At 36.7% G+C, this 19,864-nt stretch overlaps 1 protein-coding gene across 1 annotated transcript in view; it reads left to right on the top strand.

The window, feature by feature from the left end:
* The window catches only part of LOC145672532 (serpin B3-like), a 156,764-nt gene that overhangs the window by 90,416 nt on the left and 46,484 nt on the right, over positions 1 to 19,864 (top strand). Inside the window, exon 5 of the mRNA XM_081741692.1 lies at positions 5,545 to 5,762. Within this exon, the coding sequence (XP_081597818.1) occupies positions 5,545 to 5,762 (218 nt within the window). The remainder of the gene's footprint in view (positions 1 to 5,544; positions 5,763 to 19,864) is intronic.

The raw sequence follows: 19,864 nt of genomic DNA, 5'->3' as shown, positions 1-19,864 counted from the left end.
TGGGGGCCGCGGTGGCTCAGTGGTAGAGCGTTCACCTCTGGTGCTTGGGGTCTCGGGGTTCGATCCCAGCCCCCGCCAAGTGAACTTTGTGGTGGACAAACACCGTGTGCGTGGGTTTTCTCGGGGTTCTCCAGTTTCTTCATTCCACCATTTCATTCATTACTCATTATCACCGTCTCCTTTAGCCTAACCGTGGGACGTAAAACTCAAAGATTTCATTTCATTTCATTTCATTTTTCGAATGTGTGTGTTTTCTCGAAGTTGTCTAGTATCCTACCACTTTCTTCATTCCACTAATTTTCCCACCATCATCCATTCAGGATGGTCCAAAGTTGCCTAAAGGTCTTAAAAATAAATTCAAATAAGTTCACAAGGCAAGGACAAATAGTTTACAAGATAATATATCTCTGCTGTTAGTTGTTTGAGGCTTCTCGACTCTGGCTTTTTTTTTTTACATTCTGAAACATTGAAATTTGTTTCACCAGTTTCAATACACGAATATACAGTAAATTGCTCATAGGTACGTGAAGATGAAGACACTAATTTCAAATAATGTTTACACGACAAGCAAAGTTCGATATATATATATATAGAGAGAGAGAGAGAGATGGAAATATATATAGATAAATAGAGAGATAGATATGTGTGTACACTTTGATTTCATATATTCCAGCCTTTAGGTTTCACACTGTTAACCCATACCAATCCAAAAACTACTTTCCATTTTAGCATGTGTAGATTTGTTGCAATTATTTATTTTTTAAAAAAAGCTGGGAACCAAATACTTTTATTGAGTAATGGAAAGTATTTGATTGAAATTTTATATGTTACTGCACAGTAAGCTCTACTTAAAGTGCCATAGTAATGGGAGCTGAACGACACATCGGACGAAAGAATGCTTGGGGCCAGTCTTTACCTCCATGGTACAAATCTGTTCCCATAACCGCGGGGTGTGTGCCACTATATGGTGGCTGCCCCGTTTGTGTAACAAACTCATGACAGTACACCCAGATTAGGTAGTGGACTAATAAAAGTTGATTTTTGGGTGGCCATTTTGGATTAAAGTTTCTTATATTGTCGTGGTCTATTCGCAATCATACAACGAACATCTTCATACCAAGCCGAGCGATCTGCAGCGATAGACCATCGACTTGAAGACCCCGGGTTGAGTCCCGGAAGGGTTATGTGTATGGATTTTAACAGCATTTGTTTTTTCGTATTGTGTCAGGGGGCGAAATCGTACGGGATAAAAGGATTTCAGTCTGAAAAAATTGGAGAGAATATCCTCCCCAGGATACTTTCATGGGAGTAAGGAATTAGTAAAAATATATGATATACTTTTTATAGCAGGTTTAAAATTATGGTTTGGGTATCCTATTTCTTTTCTGTTAATTATGTTCTTCAATGTTCGATTTTTGATCATTCTAATATATTCTGCTTTCAACGGAGTTACATGAATATTATACCAAATGTTCTTTACACTCTGTAAGAAACAATTTCTGAAGATAATTCAGGTCCTAACGAATATTATTCACTAGGAAAGGGAAGTATTCCCCTCCTCTCAACATGGAAGCAGAGGGCAATTTCGCACTCTGATCAGATCAAACATTTCCGCGTAACAAAACGAAGGTCCCCCTGTAAAACCTCTTCACCTAAAGTGTTATTGTTAGTATCATAAATTTGCTGAAAGCAAACAATTTGAAGGGTTCGTCGATAATATCTTTGCTTTCTTTGTCCTTCGCCCGCCTTCCAAACGAAGAGGTGAATTTTACAACATGACTGCTGTATAATAAGCGAACGATTGGTAAAATGGTAAAAGTGTGTTTTTATGTGTATGTGTATGTGTTTGTGTGTGTGTGTGTGTGAGAGAGAGAGAGATAGAGAGAGAGAGAGGGAAGACAAAATTTTAGTTGCAAGATGACATACTTCAATTGCCGTTTTCGGTTAATTTCGGTTCATATAGCAAAAACAATACCGCCACCAGAGAATAAAGACAAGTGTAGTCTGTTTTGTTCTCTTCCGCCATCTCAGTCAGAACTTTCAACTACAGCCTGTGATAAGTGTAGATCTTACCCAGTTTTCAAATTGAATAGATGGTTGTGGTAGTTCGGTTTCTTGATCTTGTAAAAATCTTCCCTGTCTTTGATTTTGTTTGTCATCATTCCAGCCAGAAATGAAAAAAATGAGAATTCCTCAGTTTACAGCAAGGGGAATTGGGAACAAGACATTAAGGATGATATTCCTGGAAGCTCATGTATCACGATTGTTTCATTCAATAGACAGAGGACACTTTTCTATGTAGGCTTTTCAACATGTTTCCTCACAAAGGGGATTTTTCTTTTGCAATCTATATGACCACTGGCAATTTCAATCTTGGCCATTCCCGCCAGCGTTTTCATTTTTGAGACACGAGACGAGATGAGACATTTCACGAGACGTCCCGTCTCGTCTCGTGTTTCGTCTCGTTTTCGATAGGGACAAGTAGTCTGTCTCGTCTCCTGTCTCGTCTAAAAGGGCTCTGTCTCGTCTCGTGGCAACACTAGTATGTTTATTGGTGCACACATCAGGAAACTAATGAAAGATAAGAAGTTCGATGATACGATGATAGTGCCTGAGCAAGAGGCTTGGAATGCGTTTAAAAAAGTTGTTCATAAATGTTTTGGTAAATTTTAGGATACTATTTTCAAACCCATTGTAAAAAACACGTTAGTAAAATTCAAAGATTTGGGATGCTCAATGAGTTTAAAACTGGACTTCCTCAATTCCTGAAGAATCTAGGTGCAGTAAGCGACGAGCAGGGAGAGCAACTTCAACAAAGTATGAAGGATATGGAGCTTAGGTACTAGGGAAGATGGAATTTCAACATACTAGCAGATTATTATTGAATGCTTCAGAGAGACCTTCAGCAATCAGCACACAAAAGAAAATGTCGAAGACGCAGTTTTCAAGCAAAAAGGTAACATGAGGATCTGCAAGCATATTTGTTCCAGTTTTATTTAGAAACTGAAAAGTAAACTTTTCATAAAGTATGTTCATAAAGTAAGAATATATAACCTGTTTTTCTGTGAAGCATGACTCTTTTATACAGAAACCTTACGTAATACAGAAATATGAATGCTATTTTTGGAATTAGCGTACTAAAATACATAAAGATCAGCAATTATATTTTAAACACTTTTTAGTGACCTTAATTTTGCAGGCTAGTGTTATCTATCTCCCGGCGGTAAATGTGGTATCATAGTGAAATCGCCACAGATACTTTTACCTCATATTGTATATTGTAAATACATTTGAAACTTGAGGTCGCTTGGGACACCATTTAACATTATTTACTTGAGCTATTTTTTCTCGAACATCGGAAGTCGAGTTGTTAAGTTAACGTCCCTTTCAGCAGCGAGGCTATATGAGACGGGACCTACTGATTAACGTTGAATCCGAACCACATGAGCTCCCGCCGGGAATCGAATCCGGGTCTCCCACGCCAAAGGCGCGTACTCTAATCGCTTAGCGAGAAGGAGCTCACATCAGAAGTCGAAAAATAACAACCACCCTAATATATATTGGATATTATAAAGATGGTGCCTATGTACTACAGAGCACGATTCTACAAATTAAAATAAAGCAATATATATATGGAAATGAAATCTTTGTTTTACGTAAGTTTGGCAGGTGCATAAGTGATGTCATAAATGACGTCATACTGAAAATTGCCAAAGTGGCACCCGACGAAATCTGATAGAAGACATCCCAATCCATAATAAACAGCAAAGAAAAAAAAACTTTATACTCTATGTTACGGTCCTCCCACCAACTCTGCCCGACTATTGGTTATGACGGTGTGGCTAAAAGAGACCCCGGGAAAACCCACGAGCACGGTGTCTGTCCACCACAAGGTCCGCACTGCAAGAGCTGGGATAGAACCAGGGATCCCAAGCACCAGAGGTGAACGTTCTACCACTGAGCCACCGCGCCTCTCATGTATACATATAGCTAGATATCCAGGTCCTCATCTGGAGACGTGAATTGCACTATGTGGCAACATCCCAAATAAAGACACTAGAGTAGATCTACCAATTATATAGATTCTTTCCAGATGACAATTAAAATCGGTAGACATTGACTAGAACCACCTATTTGCGTAATAATCGATATCAATGCTTGATGGATTCGTAGAACAATGCCCAGATAGCACGAATACTTGCGGCAAATTTTTGCTTCGTTTAGTGGAGCAAACAATCTGAAAGTTTGCGAAGGCAAAATTTCTTAATATTTATTAAAAGCTTTCAATATGATCTGCAAATTTTCGCTGATTTGTAAAAATAAATTCACCACTGCAATTAACTTGCATCTTTTCTGAAAATATAGCGTTGAAAGTTTGCCGTCGCAAACAGTTTGCAACTCTGTAAAAAAAACTTGTTTCGAAAAACTTGCTGAAAGCAAATATGTGATGATATTACCGAGTACGCGCGCATCGTATCCAGAATTCACTGCGCTACATCAACTGTGACAAAACAAGCGGGAAGTGAGAATCGAGAATAACCAATGCACCAGAGGACTCCAGAATAAACTCACTGGTCTCTTATCAGATGTTTTTATTGACCCAGGCAGCCTGACGTTATTTTGTGAATGTGTGTGAGAGTAAGTACAGGGATATGATCTTGAGTAAGTGGATAAATTGCGATATCCTTCGTGTGTGCGCTTATCGTTCGTAAGTTTCTTATCTTTGGCAAGTAGCTAAATATGTTTAATGCTTGCCACTAAGAAAAGACGGACCCACATTATAAAAATTTTGATGTTTCATAAAGTTAGGTTTCACTTTATAAATTTGCAGCAAACATTACCTGATACATTTGTTGCAAACATGATCTTGCGATCGTGAAAACACTTTCTGCAATGTTGCTGCAAACCTTTTAATATTTTCACCAAATTTATCAGCTCATTTTCGGAAATTTTGTCAAAGAAAATTTGCACAAAATATTTGCAGGAAAGTCCTGGCAAACTTTCTTGCTGTGCAGTCGCAAACATTTCGTTTGTATTGGCAGATGTTTTCATTTTCTGAGGCAACTTTGCTGCAAACTCAGCCAGCGTCAACTTCGTTATTTGCATTGAACTTTCGACAAATTTTCTCATTTGAAAAGGCAAGTTTTTTGCAAACTTTTTAGTTTGCCCTTGCAAATTTTTAAACATTTTTAAAAATTTTTCTGTGCTATCTGGGTGTTAATGTCTTCAAGTTAACCTGTGACATTGCTCACATAGTGAAAATTTTTATTTCCCGTAGTGGCTGAAGGAGGCCCTGGAGCGTATTCCGTTATATAGCATTTTCGCTTTATTTTGACCTGCAGAATATAACTTTATTGTACGTGGGGCCAGTTTTAGAACACCCAGCTCTGCTTGTAAATATTGTCATGTTTTAAATATAGTCTCATGTTGTAAATATAAGTTATAAATACATTTCTGCAGGTCATTTATGCTAATGCTCTCTTATATTTTCCCAGAAAGTTTCTTTTCTTATCGTTTAATAGATTTTTTTTTATCTCTGTGTAGGAATTTTAAACCAATGGACTAAGGTTGTACTCCTGAACGCTGTCTACTTCAAAGGAAAGTGGCAAAATGAATTTAACAAGGAACACACTGCACCAAAGAAATTTTTCGCTGAGGACGGAAAAGTGATGGTTGATACGTTATCATTTGGAGAACCCAAGCCAGCGAAATACAATGATCTTAAAGATCTTCAAGCAGAAATGTTATTATTGCCTTACAAAGTAAGTATATAAATTACCTATTACTTTTAGATATAAGGGCAAGTTATTGATGAAGCTTACTAATTAAAATTGTCTGCATTTACAGAAAATAAATTATCTACTACATGGTTTATTTCTAGGGACAAGAGCAGATCACAAATACCCAAGTAACCAAATGAGTGTCTGCCGACGGTTGAATTTCGGTTGTGATCATATTTTTTCAACGGTTAATAATACGTTGATAATGTCCACTTCGCGTCAAAGTTTCAAACCAACCAATTTTCACCGGAAAATTAAACATTTTTCAACGTCGGACGTTCGGTGAATCAGTTAACTTAAAGAAAAGAAACAAAGTGCCTAAGGCATTTGTCTGTAAATTGAAAGGAACTCTTAAAGGTTAGTTCCAGTCTCACCAAGGTAACATTTTTCTTTTACCTGTTCTCGAAGTTTCTCTTTGTATTTCTATCGGATTCGATTAAATAGAACTTCGAATAGAAACCAGGTTGAATTCATTTATTGACTAAGCCTGAAATTCTGATATAGGTATGGTTATGATTTTTATTTTTATTATTATTATTATTATTATTATTATTATTATTATTATTATTATTTAAAGTACGAAGTTTCAAATGAGGGAATGCAGTATTTACGTAAAAAAAATGATAATTTATTTGATAATATTCACTAGTCCACTATACATTTGCAGGTTTTGCTTTGGGAAATGTGTATACAACATTGAATAGTAAAAGTATTACAATAAAAATATATTATTAAAAATATTGATTAAGTAATTGGAGTTAAACATACTTTCCAGTAAGAATTATATAGAGAGAAACTGGATCCAATTAGCTAAGGATAGAAGTCAGTGGAGAGGTTTTGTGAACGCGGCACTTAACCTCCGGGTTCCATAGGCCATAGAGTTAGTTAGTTAGTTAGTTAGTTAATTATATAGAGAGAGGATTTACTTTAAAGTGCGATGCAAACGAATATTCGAGTTTTAATCCGATTAGAAATCGAAAACTTACACAAGAATATTTACTTCATAAGTTCTACAAATCTTTATGCTTATCGTATTATAATTCACTTTAAAATTATGATATTTCCATTTCAAAACGTAGAACGAGAAATAAATGTGATATTCTATTTGTTAAGGAAACCTTTCAAACAGTGATGATTTCAGGGCATGACCTGTGGGAGAATTTGAGACTCTGTCGACATAAATTTCCCCCTTCGTGGCCATAAGTTATCTTCGATCATGCTCAAAGTGGACTAATAATGTTTTATCAGTTTTCTCTCATTCATATATTGACCATTACCGAGGGAAAATCTTCTGAAATCGTCAATGCTTATAATTAGTTTTTCATTACAAATCAAAGGATAATAATGAAATATTGAACATAATATTTAGTTCTCAGCTCTGGATTTTAGATTTGCAATTCAAATAATGTTCCCTTCTAATGGAATTTGACGGAAAAGTAGTTGCCAAAGATTTATTTAAAGAAATTTTCTCAGTCTTCTGATGAAAATAGGAACACACTTAAAAAAACGAATACTCCCTTCAGGGTTTGAACACATAAACTTCTAATTGATAGACTAGTGACCCAAACCGCTCGACAAGTTCGTATGTCTTCAGTGCGTCTCTTTTGACTTTTGGCTAAAGTAGTTTCCTGCTCCACACTTCTTTTTGTTTATGTCGATACGACTATAAGTTTGTGGTGAATATTTGGCAGTTACAGGTCTTGCAATGCATAAAAGTCTTTTTCGTATAAATTATATTCAATTTTACGTCCTAATAACTTATATACAACAGGTTGAATCTGTGAAATGATTGGGGTTGGAGTGATCGTAAATGTTTTCATAGTTAGGAGCCTGGATATGCAAACCCGCTCAACGTGGGGATTTACTTTTGAGAAATTTGGTACAGTCTGAAAGCAGTTTTACTTCATAATGGAAATAAGCTGCCGTCTATTCCTGTGGCACACTCTGTTTCGATGAAAGAGACTTACGAGAATCTCGCGCTCATTTTAAATCGTATTAACTACAAAGAATATGGTTTGCAAATTTGCGGAGATTTGAAAGTTTTTGCAATATTACTTGGTCTGCAAGGTGGATTTACAAAGTACTGTTGCTTTTTGTCTTTGGGACTCAAGAGCCACAGGAAAGCATTTTTCATAAAAAGAGTGCCCCCCCCCCCAGAGAGACATTTAAGCCCGGTACTAACAGTGTCAAGTATGCGCCTCTGATCGATCCAGCCAAGGTGCTGCTTCCACCTGTTCATGTTAAGTTGGGCCTCATGAAGAATTTCGTAAAAGCTATGGACAAAGAAGGTGAAGGATATAAGTATCTTAGATAATGTTTTCCAAAACTAAGTGATGGTAAATTAAAAGAAGGAGTTTTCACAGGACCTGATATTCGCAAACTCATCCATGACGAATTGTTTGAACAGAGTTTAAACGACAGAGTTAAATGCCTGGCGTGCTTTTGTTCAAGTTATAAAAGGTTTTTTGGGCAAAACTAAAGCTCAAAATTACGAGGCTCTGGTCCGGCAACTTCTGTTCTCATATGAAGCTCTGGGATGTCGCATGATTTGAAAATGCACTCCGACCCACTTTCTGTACTCCCACCTCAACTTCTTTCCAGGAAATCTTGCAGATGTAAGCGACGAAATGGGAGAACGGTTTCACCAAGATATAAGAACAATGGAAACTTGATATCAAGGATGATCAGGATACACAAGTCATCTACTCTATAAATACATAGCAATAACCGTAAACTTCGTGCTGTGAAAGGACGTTATTTTTCTTCTTTTTCTTTTTATTAAGTTTTGCGATATTTCTATAATGTCTTGTGTGAACTGCAAAGAGAGAGATCATGCATTTATCCATTGGTTAGGGATTCAGTTTTTAAAATCTTTATAACATTTAATTAAATCGCGAGGTGATAGAAAGGAACGTGTACGGATTTCTTCTCATAGTAAGGGGAAAAAGATACTAGGCCTATCCTGTGGAAAAACATGCATTTTTTTATGTGACAGGCAATACGCGCCTTTGGCGTGGGACACCCGGGGGTCATTCCCGATGTGAGTTCATGTGGTTCGGATTCCCCGTTAATTAGTAGGCCCACGTCTCAGTAGAGCCTCGCTCTTTAAAGTATTACATGAATACAGACTAGACCAAAATTGGTGTCAATTTCAGGATCACTTAGTAGTATGTTTTTAAGTGGAGGAGTGTTACGTGAATATAGACTAGACCAAAATTTTTCAGCGTCTTATTAAACATTTTGACACTAACCACTAACCACTAACCCAAATTCACCTCTATGTGCGGACCAGTATTCTAGAACCTTCCCGCCTAAAGGGCGTAATAGTGGGATGTTAAATATTTCATTTCACTTTCTTATTTAATTTATAACTCTTCCACATAACATTTTATCTAATATAATAATAAAATATTATCAAATGCTCGCTAGTGATGAGCGCAAGAGTCTTGCATGCAAGACCAAGACCAAGACCAGGAATCCCGATGCAAGACCAAGACCAAGACCACGGCTCTTGCACAAGAGTCTTGCACTAGTACCGGCTCACTGGTAGAGCGTTCACCTTTGGTGCTGGGGTTCTTGGTTCGATCCCAACTTGAACCATATGTGCCTTTTTGGTGGATAGAGACCGTGTGCGTAGGTTTTCTCGGAATTTTCCCGTTTCCTCCTACTTTCGTCATTCCACCATTTCATTCATTTCTCATCACCATCTATCTTAGCCTCGGGGCATAATTGTGGCACGTAAAACTAGATATTACATCATTTCAAGACATATTAGTGGTGTTCCTCTTCTAAAACTAAAGAGAAATGTAATATTAAGCATCGGTAATTCCGTACACCATAGGTGCCAACTACATGGGTATGGCCTTAGCTACAAGGATCAAGCATTCATTAGAAATTTTTAATGTGTGCTCAAAAAATTAATATCGAAATAACATTTTCATGACTTGTCAAAAACTTGTGTATGTGACTGCAAGTTTGATTTTATGGGCGAGTGCTTATACGTCGCATAATTATTTATCAATATAACTTTTAGCCTCCTCAGGTATATGGCACACGAAGATTGAGCAATATAACTTTATATAACAATAAATAATCCATATTCGCAAGTGAGAATGATTTTGTGCAGTTATTTCAAATAACCTGGAGTTTGATGCTGTGTTTTTGTATTTCTAATATAGATCAAAGTGTTTGTATAATTTGAGTTTACACAAAAGACATGAACAGTTGAGTCGTTTTCAGTTTTTACTCAAATTATACTAAAATATTAAGATGTTTGATTATTATCATCGTTATTTTTTTAATTTATCTCTCTCTCTCTCTTTGGTCAATAGTGCTAACGTATCATCATCATAGCTATTTTACCATTATTGGCAGGTCACTTGTTGCAACTCAAAAGCTTCGATATGCGGTGGTCCTCAGCTATTCTCTTCGTTTTGACGTAGCAATTTTCTGTTTTAATAAATTCCTTCAACTACAGTCTCCTTTGCCCCTCCCTCTCTTTCCTTCCACCATATTCTCTAGCATGTCCCTCATAATAAAGTTCCTCCTCAGCCAATGTCCCAACCAGTTCATTTTCCTTCTCTTAATTACATCTAAAATTCTTTTCTCCCCTACTACTACTATTTCTAACACCTTCTCATTCGTTTTCCGTTCAACCCAGCTAATTCTCTTCTTTTACCAAAACCCTCGAATGTTTTTTTCCAACGCTTTTGCGTAATGTCCATGTTTCTGTTCCATAGTGTGTATATTGGAATCAGTAAAATAAAATCTCAATATTTAATTGGAAGTTTGTTCAATTTAAAGATTAGCTAATCTTGGTTGAAAATAAACAATCTATGACGACTTTAGAGTGTAAAAATAATATAACAATTTATGATATTTCAGTAATCTGTGACGTCTTGATTTTCTTTCATGCGTTTCCCCAATTTGGGAACCAGTGGAGTATTTGAATCTGTTAAAAAATATAAAATGATTACGAAACATTGTAATTTATCTTATAAGTAGTGAAGTGTGGAAATCCATTAAAAAAAAGTTATCACCTATGTTGTATACTATCATCATACTTACACGAAGATAAACTATATTTCATTTAGGAACATACATTGTATTTTCGTTACTATTGGCACATTGTAGAATTTATCCAGAATAAAATTTACGTACGAAAGGCATAACATTTCCTAAAAGCAAGACTCTTGCAGCAAGACCAAGACCAAGACCAAGACCAAAGGTTCCAGTGCAAGACCAAGACCAAGACTGGATGCGCAAGACCAAAACCACCCAGGTCTTGGTCTTGGTCTTGCATATGCTCATCACTAGTGCTCGCAAAGCTGGGAGCGAGCTCAGAATCTACCGTAATGTGCGGTAATCTTATTAAATATGTTTCACTACCAGATCAGTTATTGAATGTTTCATAATGCTATACTAAATCCCATAAACATTGAAGCGAAATAAGTAAAATGATGAGATTGAAAATTTAAAATGCACAGTATTGCAAAGCTGGTGGTGTAAATATTTACTCCATTACGCAAACTCTGTTTCAAATACAACCATTATTATACTCTTCATTTTCATAAACTTGTTCTTATAGCAACTATATCACTTTCCTAATTAAGCGATAATATATTAAGAAAACTGAGTTATTAATGAAAATGTGGCAGTTACAGTATATGTGAACTTTCTTTGCGGATGACGATACCTTTCTCGCCCTAACTGCACACTCGACATGACGTACCAAGCCCGCTAGTCACTGAATGCTGTGCATGCTGTGGTTTACTCCTACTGTTGCAAGGGGCACTTTGTTACCTTGCTTTGATATTTCAGGTTATATATATTTTAATATTAAATCTATCTATTTATAATTAAGTTGTGTGTATTAATAATAAGTCAGGCCTGACACGTATTTATCTTATGCATTTATTTGGTTCTATCTATTTAATAAGTATAGCGTAATATACTGTATAATATTACTATGTTTAATATATGTAAATGTATGTAAATATCAATTAGTGCATTATCCCAATCATTTATATAAGCCAATTTTTTTTTTTAAATTAAGATTCAGTTAGTTAGATTGAGTATTACTCTCGCTCCCATTTTATTATAGACCTGGTAGAGAGGCTAGTTTTTTGAAGATTTCACTTTTCTTTCATACTTTTCCAGTAATTTTCCACTGCTGTAGAAGTTTCTAGAACCGTTAATACTTAAATTTTTTCTTCATTTTTCCTGTCCCCGGCAAAACATATAAAAAGGCGGATCTTTTTATGGCTTTCGCTGTTTCAGCTAAGGAGGCCTGTAGAGTAGAGGGCCGATGCTGGTGGCTGTTCAGTCCGAAGGGAATTAGAAGAGAGCTTTTTCCTGGGAATTTGTCCTTTAGATTAGTTACTGGTTGTCCAGTGGATATGTTAGTCCGTGGCTTCCAATCCCGCTAGAGAAAGTGGTCTCTGGCCGTAACTTAGGTGAATTCCAGAGTTAGGAATAGGAATTAAAGAATGAAGTAGGAATTTTTGAGCTCTACGTGAGAAAAATGGCTTAAATGGACTCTAGTTAAAGGTTAGAAGGAGTGAAAAGTAATTTGCTCTTGGGGTGACCCTAGGGAGAGAGTGAACCCAGGGCACTTAGGTTTTGAAACTCTCCAGGTGCTGGAGGTTTTTCCCATTTAAAATAGAATCCAAGTTGCGATTTGGTTTCGTTTCCCGTACAGTCAGGCAATAGTGAGGCTTGGCTGGTGTTTTTTGTTTTCACACTGCGACTTTCGTGTTTGAAAGTATTAGAGTGTGTGTTCACCTTTTAACCTAGAGTCTTGAATGGAAGACGTAATATAGCTGGGCCATGAGTGACGGCTGCTTCTCCTAATTCCCTAAGTTACCTATCCTTAAGATTTTACCTAGTTTTCTTTTTCAGGATTTCTCAGAGTGTTGAGAGTCCAAACCAGGTGTAGGCCGGACTGTTACTAAGTGAAGTTAAGCAGTCTTTGAAAGTAAGGAATATGGACCTAGAGTAGAGAGAGTACTAGTTTCCATATTACCGCAGTTCCCAAAGAATTATTAGAGAAGTCTTTTATTTTTATGTTTTAGTGATATTTAAATTAGAGTTTGTGCTCCTTGAACTCTCATGATGAGTTTTTGGGAAGTCGAGCAAAATATTAAGGATTAATTTTACAAGGGCGAAGTAACGTCCTTTGAATCTCAGATTTCTAGCCACTCACCTTACCTAAGTTAGAGAAACATAAAGCTTAATAAATCTAGTTATTCTCCGTAAATCATTTGACTTGTTATTTTTAACTCAATCGTATTTTGAACCTGTTACCTAGACAACAGCGAGCGGACGAATTATTTCTTTTGGAATTTACATTTTTTCTTTTTTTTTACCTTACACAGTGGGGGCCGTTCTCGTCCGGGATTGAGTTAAAAAATGAGAGCAAGGCATAGGGGAAACATGGAGAACATGGTGGATTTGAATAAGCTAAAGACAGCTCTGGGAATAGGGTTGGAATTGCAGATAGGTGTGGAAGATATAGTACAAGAGATAAGAAATCTCAGAGGGGCAAATCATGGAGAAAACAGTCAGCGAAGTTGTAACTGTAGGAGGTTAGACCAAGTTGAAATAACGCTTCCTTCATTTTCCGGTGAGGTATCAGAGAATCCTTTTGATTTCCTTGAAAATGTAGTGGACTATGCGAAAAGTAAGAATATTTCATTAGAGGAAATGTTAGAGAAGGTAATTCCTAAGCTGTTGCAGGGAGATGCGAAGAAATGGTTTAATTTCAAGGAGAAGTTCTCTAGCTTTGCAGAATTTAGAAACAGTCTTTTACAGGAATATTTTAGTTTCAATTATGAGAGTGAGATAGAAAGTCAATTGGCAGCTAGAATTCAGCAACCCGTTATTAGGGAAATGGCGTTACTTTTTTCCCGTCTAAGAAGGGAAATTCCGGAAGCTGAACAAATTCAAAAGATAGTAAAGCGCATCCGAAATTCAAGAAGTATTTGCATGAAAAGGAATTCAGAAATTTGAGGGAGCCTAAAGAATACGCTTTAAAAGTGCAAGCATTTTTGTTAGAAAATTATAATTACACAAAACAGCATTATGCTGGGAAGGGAGATAGCGTTGAGATTGCCACGATTAAAAGGAGTCCTTTAGAAGTAGAAGCAGAACCGGAGATAAAACCCCAGGCATTAAATCCAGCGTACTTTAGTAGGAGGACAAAAGAACAGAGTGAAATTAGGCAGGAAAAGAAAGAAAAACCTGTAATTAAATGTCATGCGTGTGCGGGATTTGGTCACAAACGGTTTGAATGCCCGAGCAGGAAAAAGGTTGTAAACCACGAAAATAAGCACCAGATCACTGCGTCTGTAATGAAATTCCCTAGGAAAATTGCTAAGGGAAAAAACGTTCCACCTTATATTTTTGGGCGTTTCTATGGGCATATAAAGGACTGTTATCTGGATAATGGCTCGTTTATATGTCTTGTAAACCAACAGACTTGTAAGCAATGGATTCAGAAAGGAGCGAAAACAAGGCGAATAAACGATACTGTATTATTAGCGTCGGGACAGGCAAAGACTAGGCAGATAGTGTATCCCACATTTTTTATCAAAGGAAGGAAGTTTTCACATAAGTTTTACGTTTTGGAAGACCAGAATATCGAGTTGGTACTAGGTGCAGATTTTATTGCCAAGGCTGGAATTAATATTTTCCTCTCAAGGAATACTTGGTGTTTTCAGAATGATTCTCGTTTTACTAGGTTTATAGAACCAGAAACAGAGGCAGAAGATACTCAAGTTGAGAAATTTTCAGGGTCACGTTGTCCCAAAAACTCTAATGGTGTTGGTTGTAATGCACCTGCTGTTGTAAAAGCAGAGGAGGAAGGAAGGAAAAACAAAGACAGAGATCCTTTTTTAGCGCTGCGAGAAAAAAAGGCAATTCAGGGAAGGGACGCTGAACCTCTCATAAAAGCTTCAATTCTTGGGAGGGACGTTCTTCTTTATTGCGATACAGGAAGTCAGCTCTCTTTCATTGACGAGGAAGAAGCGAAAATATGGAAAAATAGAGGGGTCAGATTCAGAAAGGAATTTTTGTCGCTTTGTTTAGCGAAAGAAACTACAATGGCTGAAGAAAGTGTCATTGTAAATATAGAATATTATGGGCATATAATCAGGCAGAAGTTCTACCTTTTGAGAGGCCTTCTGAAAAAATGTCTAGTTGGTAGAGATTTCCTATCGAAAACAAGAATTGCATTGTTTATTTCTTTGAACGGCTGGTGTATTGACGACGGAAAGATGTCCATTTGTGAGTTTGACAACCCAAACAAGGGGAAAGGGGGAGATACAGGCTGTGCAGTTGTTGAAAGATCCTCGAAACAGATGATTGAAGAAATGTTAAATAAAGTAAATTTAGATTTCCAGCGAAAAAATAGACTGCGAACCATTCTTGAAAAACATAATAAGGTTTTTTCCAATAAGCCAGGCCTTACTCATTTGATCAAGCATCATATTAAAGTTAAAGACCCTAAGCCTTTTGCTTTTAGATTGAGACCCATGTATTTTGAGAAACGGAAAATTATGGAGACAGTGCTAAAGCAAATGGAGAATGATAAAATTATCAAAAAGCCAAATACCCCGTATGTTAGTTGTCCTATTCTACACAAGAAAAAGGATGGAAGTTTTAAGATAATTTTGGATAGCCGTAAGATAAATAGTATGTCGGAAAAGGAGGGGGTAAGTCTGCCGAGTCTGACGGAAGCATTAGCACACCTAGGAAAAATGAAGTATTTCCTTTCCGTCGATTTGTCATTCGCGTATGCCCAGATTGAAATTGATGAGGAGAGCCAACCGTACACTGGTTTCATTACACATTTGGGTACTTATTATTATCTTAGGGGCTGTTATGGTTTGAAGAATTATCCCTATTCTCTTGCCTGATTAATGCAATTAGTACTGAAGGAATTATACTATACAAAGGTCATAACGTTCTCTGATGACGTGCTTATCGGAGCAGAGACACCTGACGAATTACTAGATATTTTTGAAGAAACACTCAAGCGAATTGAGGAAGCAGGACTAACTCTCAGTCCTGATAAAGCTGTTCTTTGTACCCAAGAATTAGATTTTTTGGGATATAGAATTTCAACCGGGTATATCACGTGTACGCCAGAGAAATTGAGAATGGAAAGGCAGATTAACAGACCGAAAACTGTTAAGCAGTTGCAACAAATCCTCGGATTTTTTCAATTTTTCCATTTCAGAATTCCAAACATGGCCGAAATAGTTCTACCGTTAACCGATTTACTTAGGAAACATACGCTTTTCGTATGGGAAGAAAAACATGATCGTGCTTTAGAGAAATTGAAAGAAGAGTTAGCCAAAGATCCCAAGTTGATGTTGCCGAAGCTGGAAGAACCTTATTACTTGTATGTTGATGGTAGTTCTTTAGCCAGCGGGTATACTTTGTGTCAAAAGGACGAAGATGGAAAACTAGCTGTAATTGCATTTGGGTCAAGAAAATTATCGCCAACACAAAATAAATATGGATTGACATATTTAGAAATTCTTGCGATTCTAACGTCGTTAGAAAAGTTTGAACTATACTTAATACATGCGCCAGTTGTCTATGTTTACACGGATCATAAACCTATATTATCGTTGATTAACTCCGTGAAAGTTCCAGCGTTGGTTCAGAGATGGCTGACCCGAATAATGAGATTTCCTGTAGTTTTAAGATTTCAACAAGGGAAGAAAAATCCAATTGATTTTTTATCGAGGCTGGAAAGTTCTCACACGGAGGTCCCTGAGTTCGTGGGGACCCCGGAAGCTAACGAGATACTCCCGTTAGAAGAAGAAAACGATTCCGGTTGTCTGAAAGTAGAAACAGAAGGCGGAAAATTAGTAAATGTTCAAGAGTTGCCAACCTCCGAAGTTTTATTAATTGATTATAGAAGTTATAAGGAAGTAAAGCTTATGAAGAAACAAATGAAGGAAGAAAAACGAAAGAGATTAATGCCCGATTTGAGCGAATATAGGAGTTTCTCTCTAGAAGAAAAGAGGAAATTAATTTCCGAGTTGCCTTTTTGTATGCTTGTAGAAGAAGAAGAAGATGAGAAGGAAGAAGGTGATTTTCCCAGAATCCAAGATACAAGAAAACTTAGAGAAGAACAAATGACTGATGCATTTGTTTCTAAAATTATCTGGTTTTTTAATGGTGAGAAGTTAGACATTCCCCCGAAATTGAAGAAAAAATTAAGGGCAGCCAAGCGGAATTGTTATATTGATAACAACGAAATTTTAAGGAGAAAGGTTAAAGTAAACGGAGAGGAAAGGGAAGTTATTTGGATTCCCGAGTATTTGAAAGGAACGATTTGTGTAATGACACATATTGTAAAGGAATCCGGACATCCATCATGGCTTGAGACGTTTAGGAAAATTCGAGAGCTATATTTCTGGCCAAAAATGAGAAAGAATGTAGGGAATTTTGTAGAGCCTGTGTTCCTTGCAGTATATTTAAAGAAAATATGAACACAAAATACGGATTTATGGAATCTTCTCTGGCTGATAGACCGAACCAGTTACTATATGTCGACAATTTCGGGCCTTTAGTCCCAAGTAAAATAGGACGCTATCGTTATGGCTTAGTGTTAGTCGATGGGTTTTCTCGATTGGTTAAAATTTATCCAGTTCGTAAACTTACTGCCAAAGTAATGGTCGATTGTTTAATGGCTTTCTTCTCGGAGTTTGGTTATTTTTCTCAGCTCTGTTCAGATAATCACTCTATCTTCTCTGGAAAGTTCTGGAGAGATACAATGAAGATGATTGGAACTAAATGCAAATTCATTAGTTCATATAGACCAAAAGGAAACCGAAGTGAGAAAATGATTAAGGACGTCAAGACGATAGTGGGTATATATGCAAAACGGCATGAGGATTGGTCAAAGGACATAAAATTGATAGAATTTGCAATAAACTCAAGAGTTTGTGCTGCTACTGGTTTTAGTCCAACCCATTTGTTTTTTGGAAGGCCATTTAGACACCCTATTTTGGAACCTCTCGCGGAAAGAAAAAATGAGGGGGAGACAGACTACCCGAAGTATGTTAGAGAAATTAGAGATCGGATGGAAACTGCCTTCAACCGCGCGAATGAAGTTCAGAAGAGACAACATGCCGCCAGGAAGAGAATTTACGACAAAGGAAGAAAACCCAATCCATTTAAAGAGGGTCAGAGAGTATGGTTAAGAATAACAAGGTTATCTTCGCCTACAAACAAAGTTACTGCTTCATTATTGCCGAAGTACGGAGGACCTTGGTTAATACAGAAGCAGATTGCCGCTAACACATTTTTAGTAAGGAATCGGGACAGTGGGAGAATAGTAAAGACGAACGCCGACATGCTCAAACCGATTTTTATAGCTCCCAAATTTTGTAAACATGTAAAAGAATTGCAACCAGAGTTTGCGAGGACACTTTTTCCAGATGAAAAGGTCGCAAGGGTAGGGGGAAAAATAAGACATCCTACGGATGAGGTTATTTAAAGTTCTTTCACCCATGTTTGTTTTATATATATATATATATATATATATATATATATATATATATATATATATATATATATATATATGTATTTATTTTTCTTTTGAAATTAGTTAGAAGTTAGGGATTTAGCCTGGCAGTCCACCAGTTGAACAGTTGCTTTTTTGGTGTAGACACCGTAAGATTTTTTTTTTTAGTAAGATAAAATGGCAGGATTATTCAAGAAGCCAAAAACTTCGAGAAATGTTTTCGTGGCAGCTCGCCCTAAAGCTGGATCAAGTTTCGAATTAGAACTTTTGTGTCACGTAGATGCACCAAAGAACAATAAACAAAGGTTGCTTTTAAGTGATAAGTCTGGTGAGATGCAAGTCAAAAAATTTCGGAAAAACGAAGCGGAATATACCTTGAAGGAAATACGAGCTGTTCAGTTCCAAAAATCGGCTCGGAAATACTACCAAAGCCTTTTACGGGAAAAGGCTAACAAGGCTGCAGTTGGAGAAACGTCAGGTGGTGGATTCTCGAGCGTAGCCCACGTCGAGGATGAGTTCGTGCTTGATCTCATTACTGATGGAGAAGAATTGGACTGTGAGTCACTCCCTGATACTCCAGGTAAGAATCTGGTGTTCCCAATTCCCACTGAAGGTGCAGAGGACGTCAAGAAGAAATTGAATTTCTAAGTGATATAGTGATATTTTCTGAGAAATTCAAGAGAACAGTGAGGAGTGATTTGTGAAAACTGTATTTGAGAATTATTTAAAGTGATTTTTTTTTCTGAAAATTATTTCTTTCATTAAGAACGGCACGAGACAATAAACGGTGAAGGGATATTATCCGTCAAGTGAATTAAAATGGTTGGGTAAACGTCCCCTGAACGGGACGTGTTATCATCTGCATGATCTTCAAATACACTCTCAATAATTAGTCAGGTTTCTAGCCTCAGCAAGCCATTATCGCACTTCACATCTCTCAACAACTGGTGTTTCATGGTTGAATGAATTTTCTCTTTTTCCTGAAATCAGCATTGCAACCTTCTGTCTTAAGATAAAAAAGTTTAACAGAATAAGGAGATATCACTAATAAATTTGATTTCGAGAGTATACTAAGTAATACGAAGTACATCGCACATAATCTTATTATTAACTTCCTAGTAATGATAAGAGACAAGACTTGAAACTTAAGGCTTTTATAAGATTCAGGAGTAGTAGTTAACTCTTGCGAGTGACATCTTTCTAGACTATCTTCTCGAATGTGAATCAGTTTTATCAAAAACGACTCAGGTGATTCTGCTTATATTTCATAAATAAATATTTAAATCCAATAACCCAAGAATAATGTGTAAAACAAATTCTTATATAAAAATATGCAGGAAAGGTAATTTCCTGTTAGGGCTGTTTTTTTTTTTTTTTGTGTGTGTGTGTGTGTGTCTAATACGACATGCGATTTTATTGATACTTCCTTCAACTTGCAGAAATATAACTGTTTGGGATTGCAATACATCAAGTTTACGTGAGGTAAAAGGAGTAAATTCTACCCGATGTTGCACCTTTGAACATGCTCATGCAAAATAAT

The sequence above is a fragment of the Thermobia domestica genome, chromosome 16 (assembly GCF_964235325.1).
Source record: "Thermobia domestica chromosome 16, izTheDome1.hap1.1, whole genome shotgun sequence".
Lineage (NCBI taxonomy): Eukaryota > Metazoa > Arthropoda > Insecta > Zygentoma > Lepismatidae > Thermobia > Thermobia domestica.
Note: the sequence above shows the minus strand (reverse complement) of the source record. Positions and strands in the feature narration are given on the sequence as shown.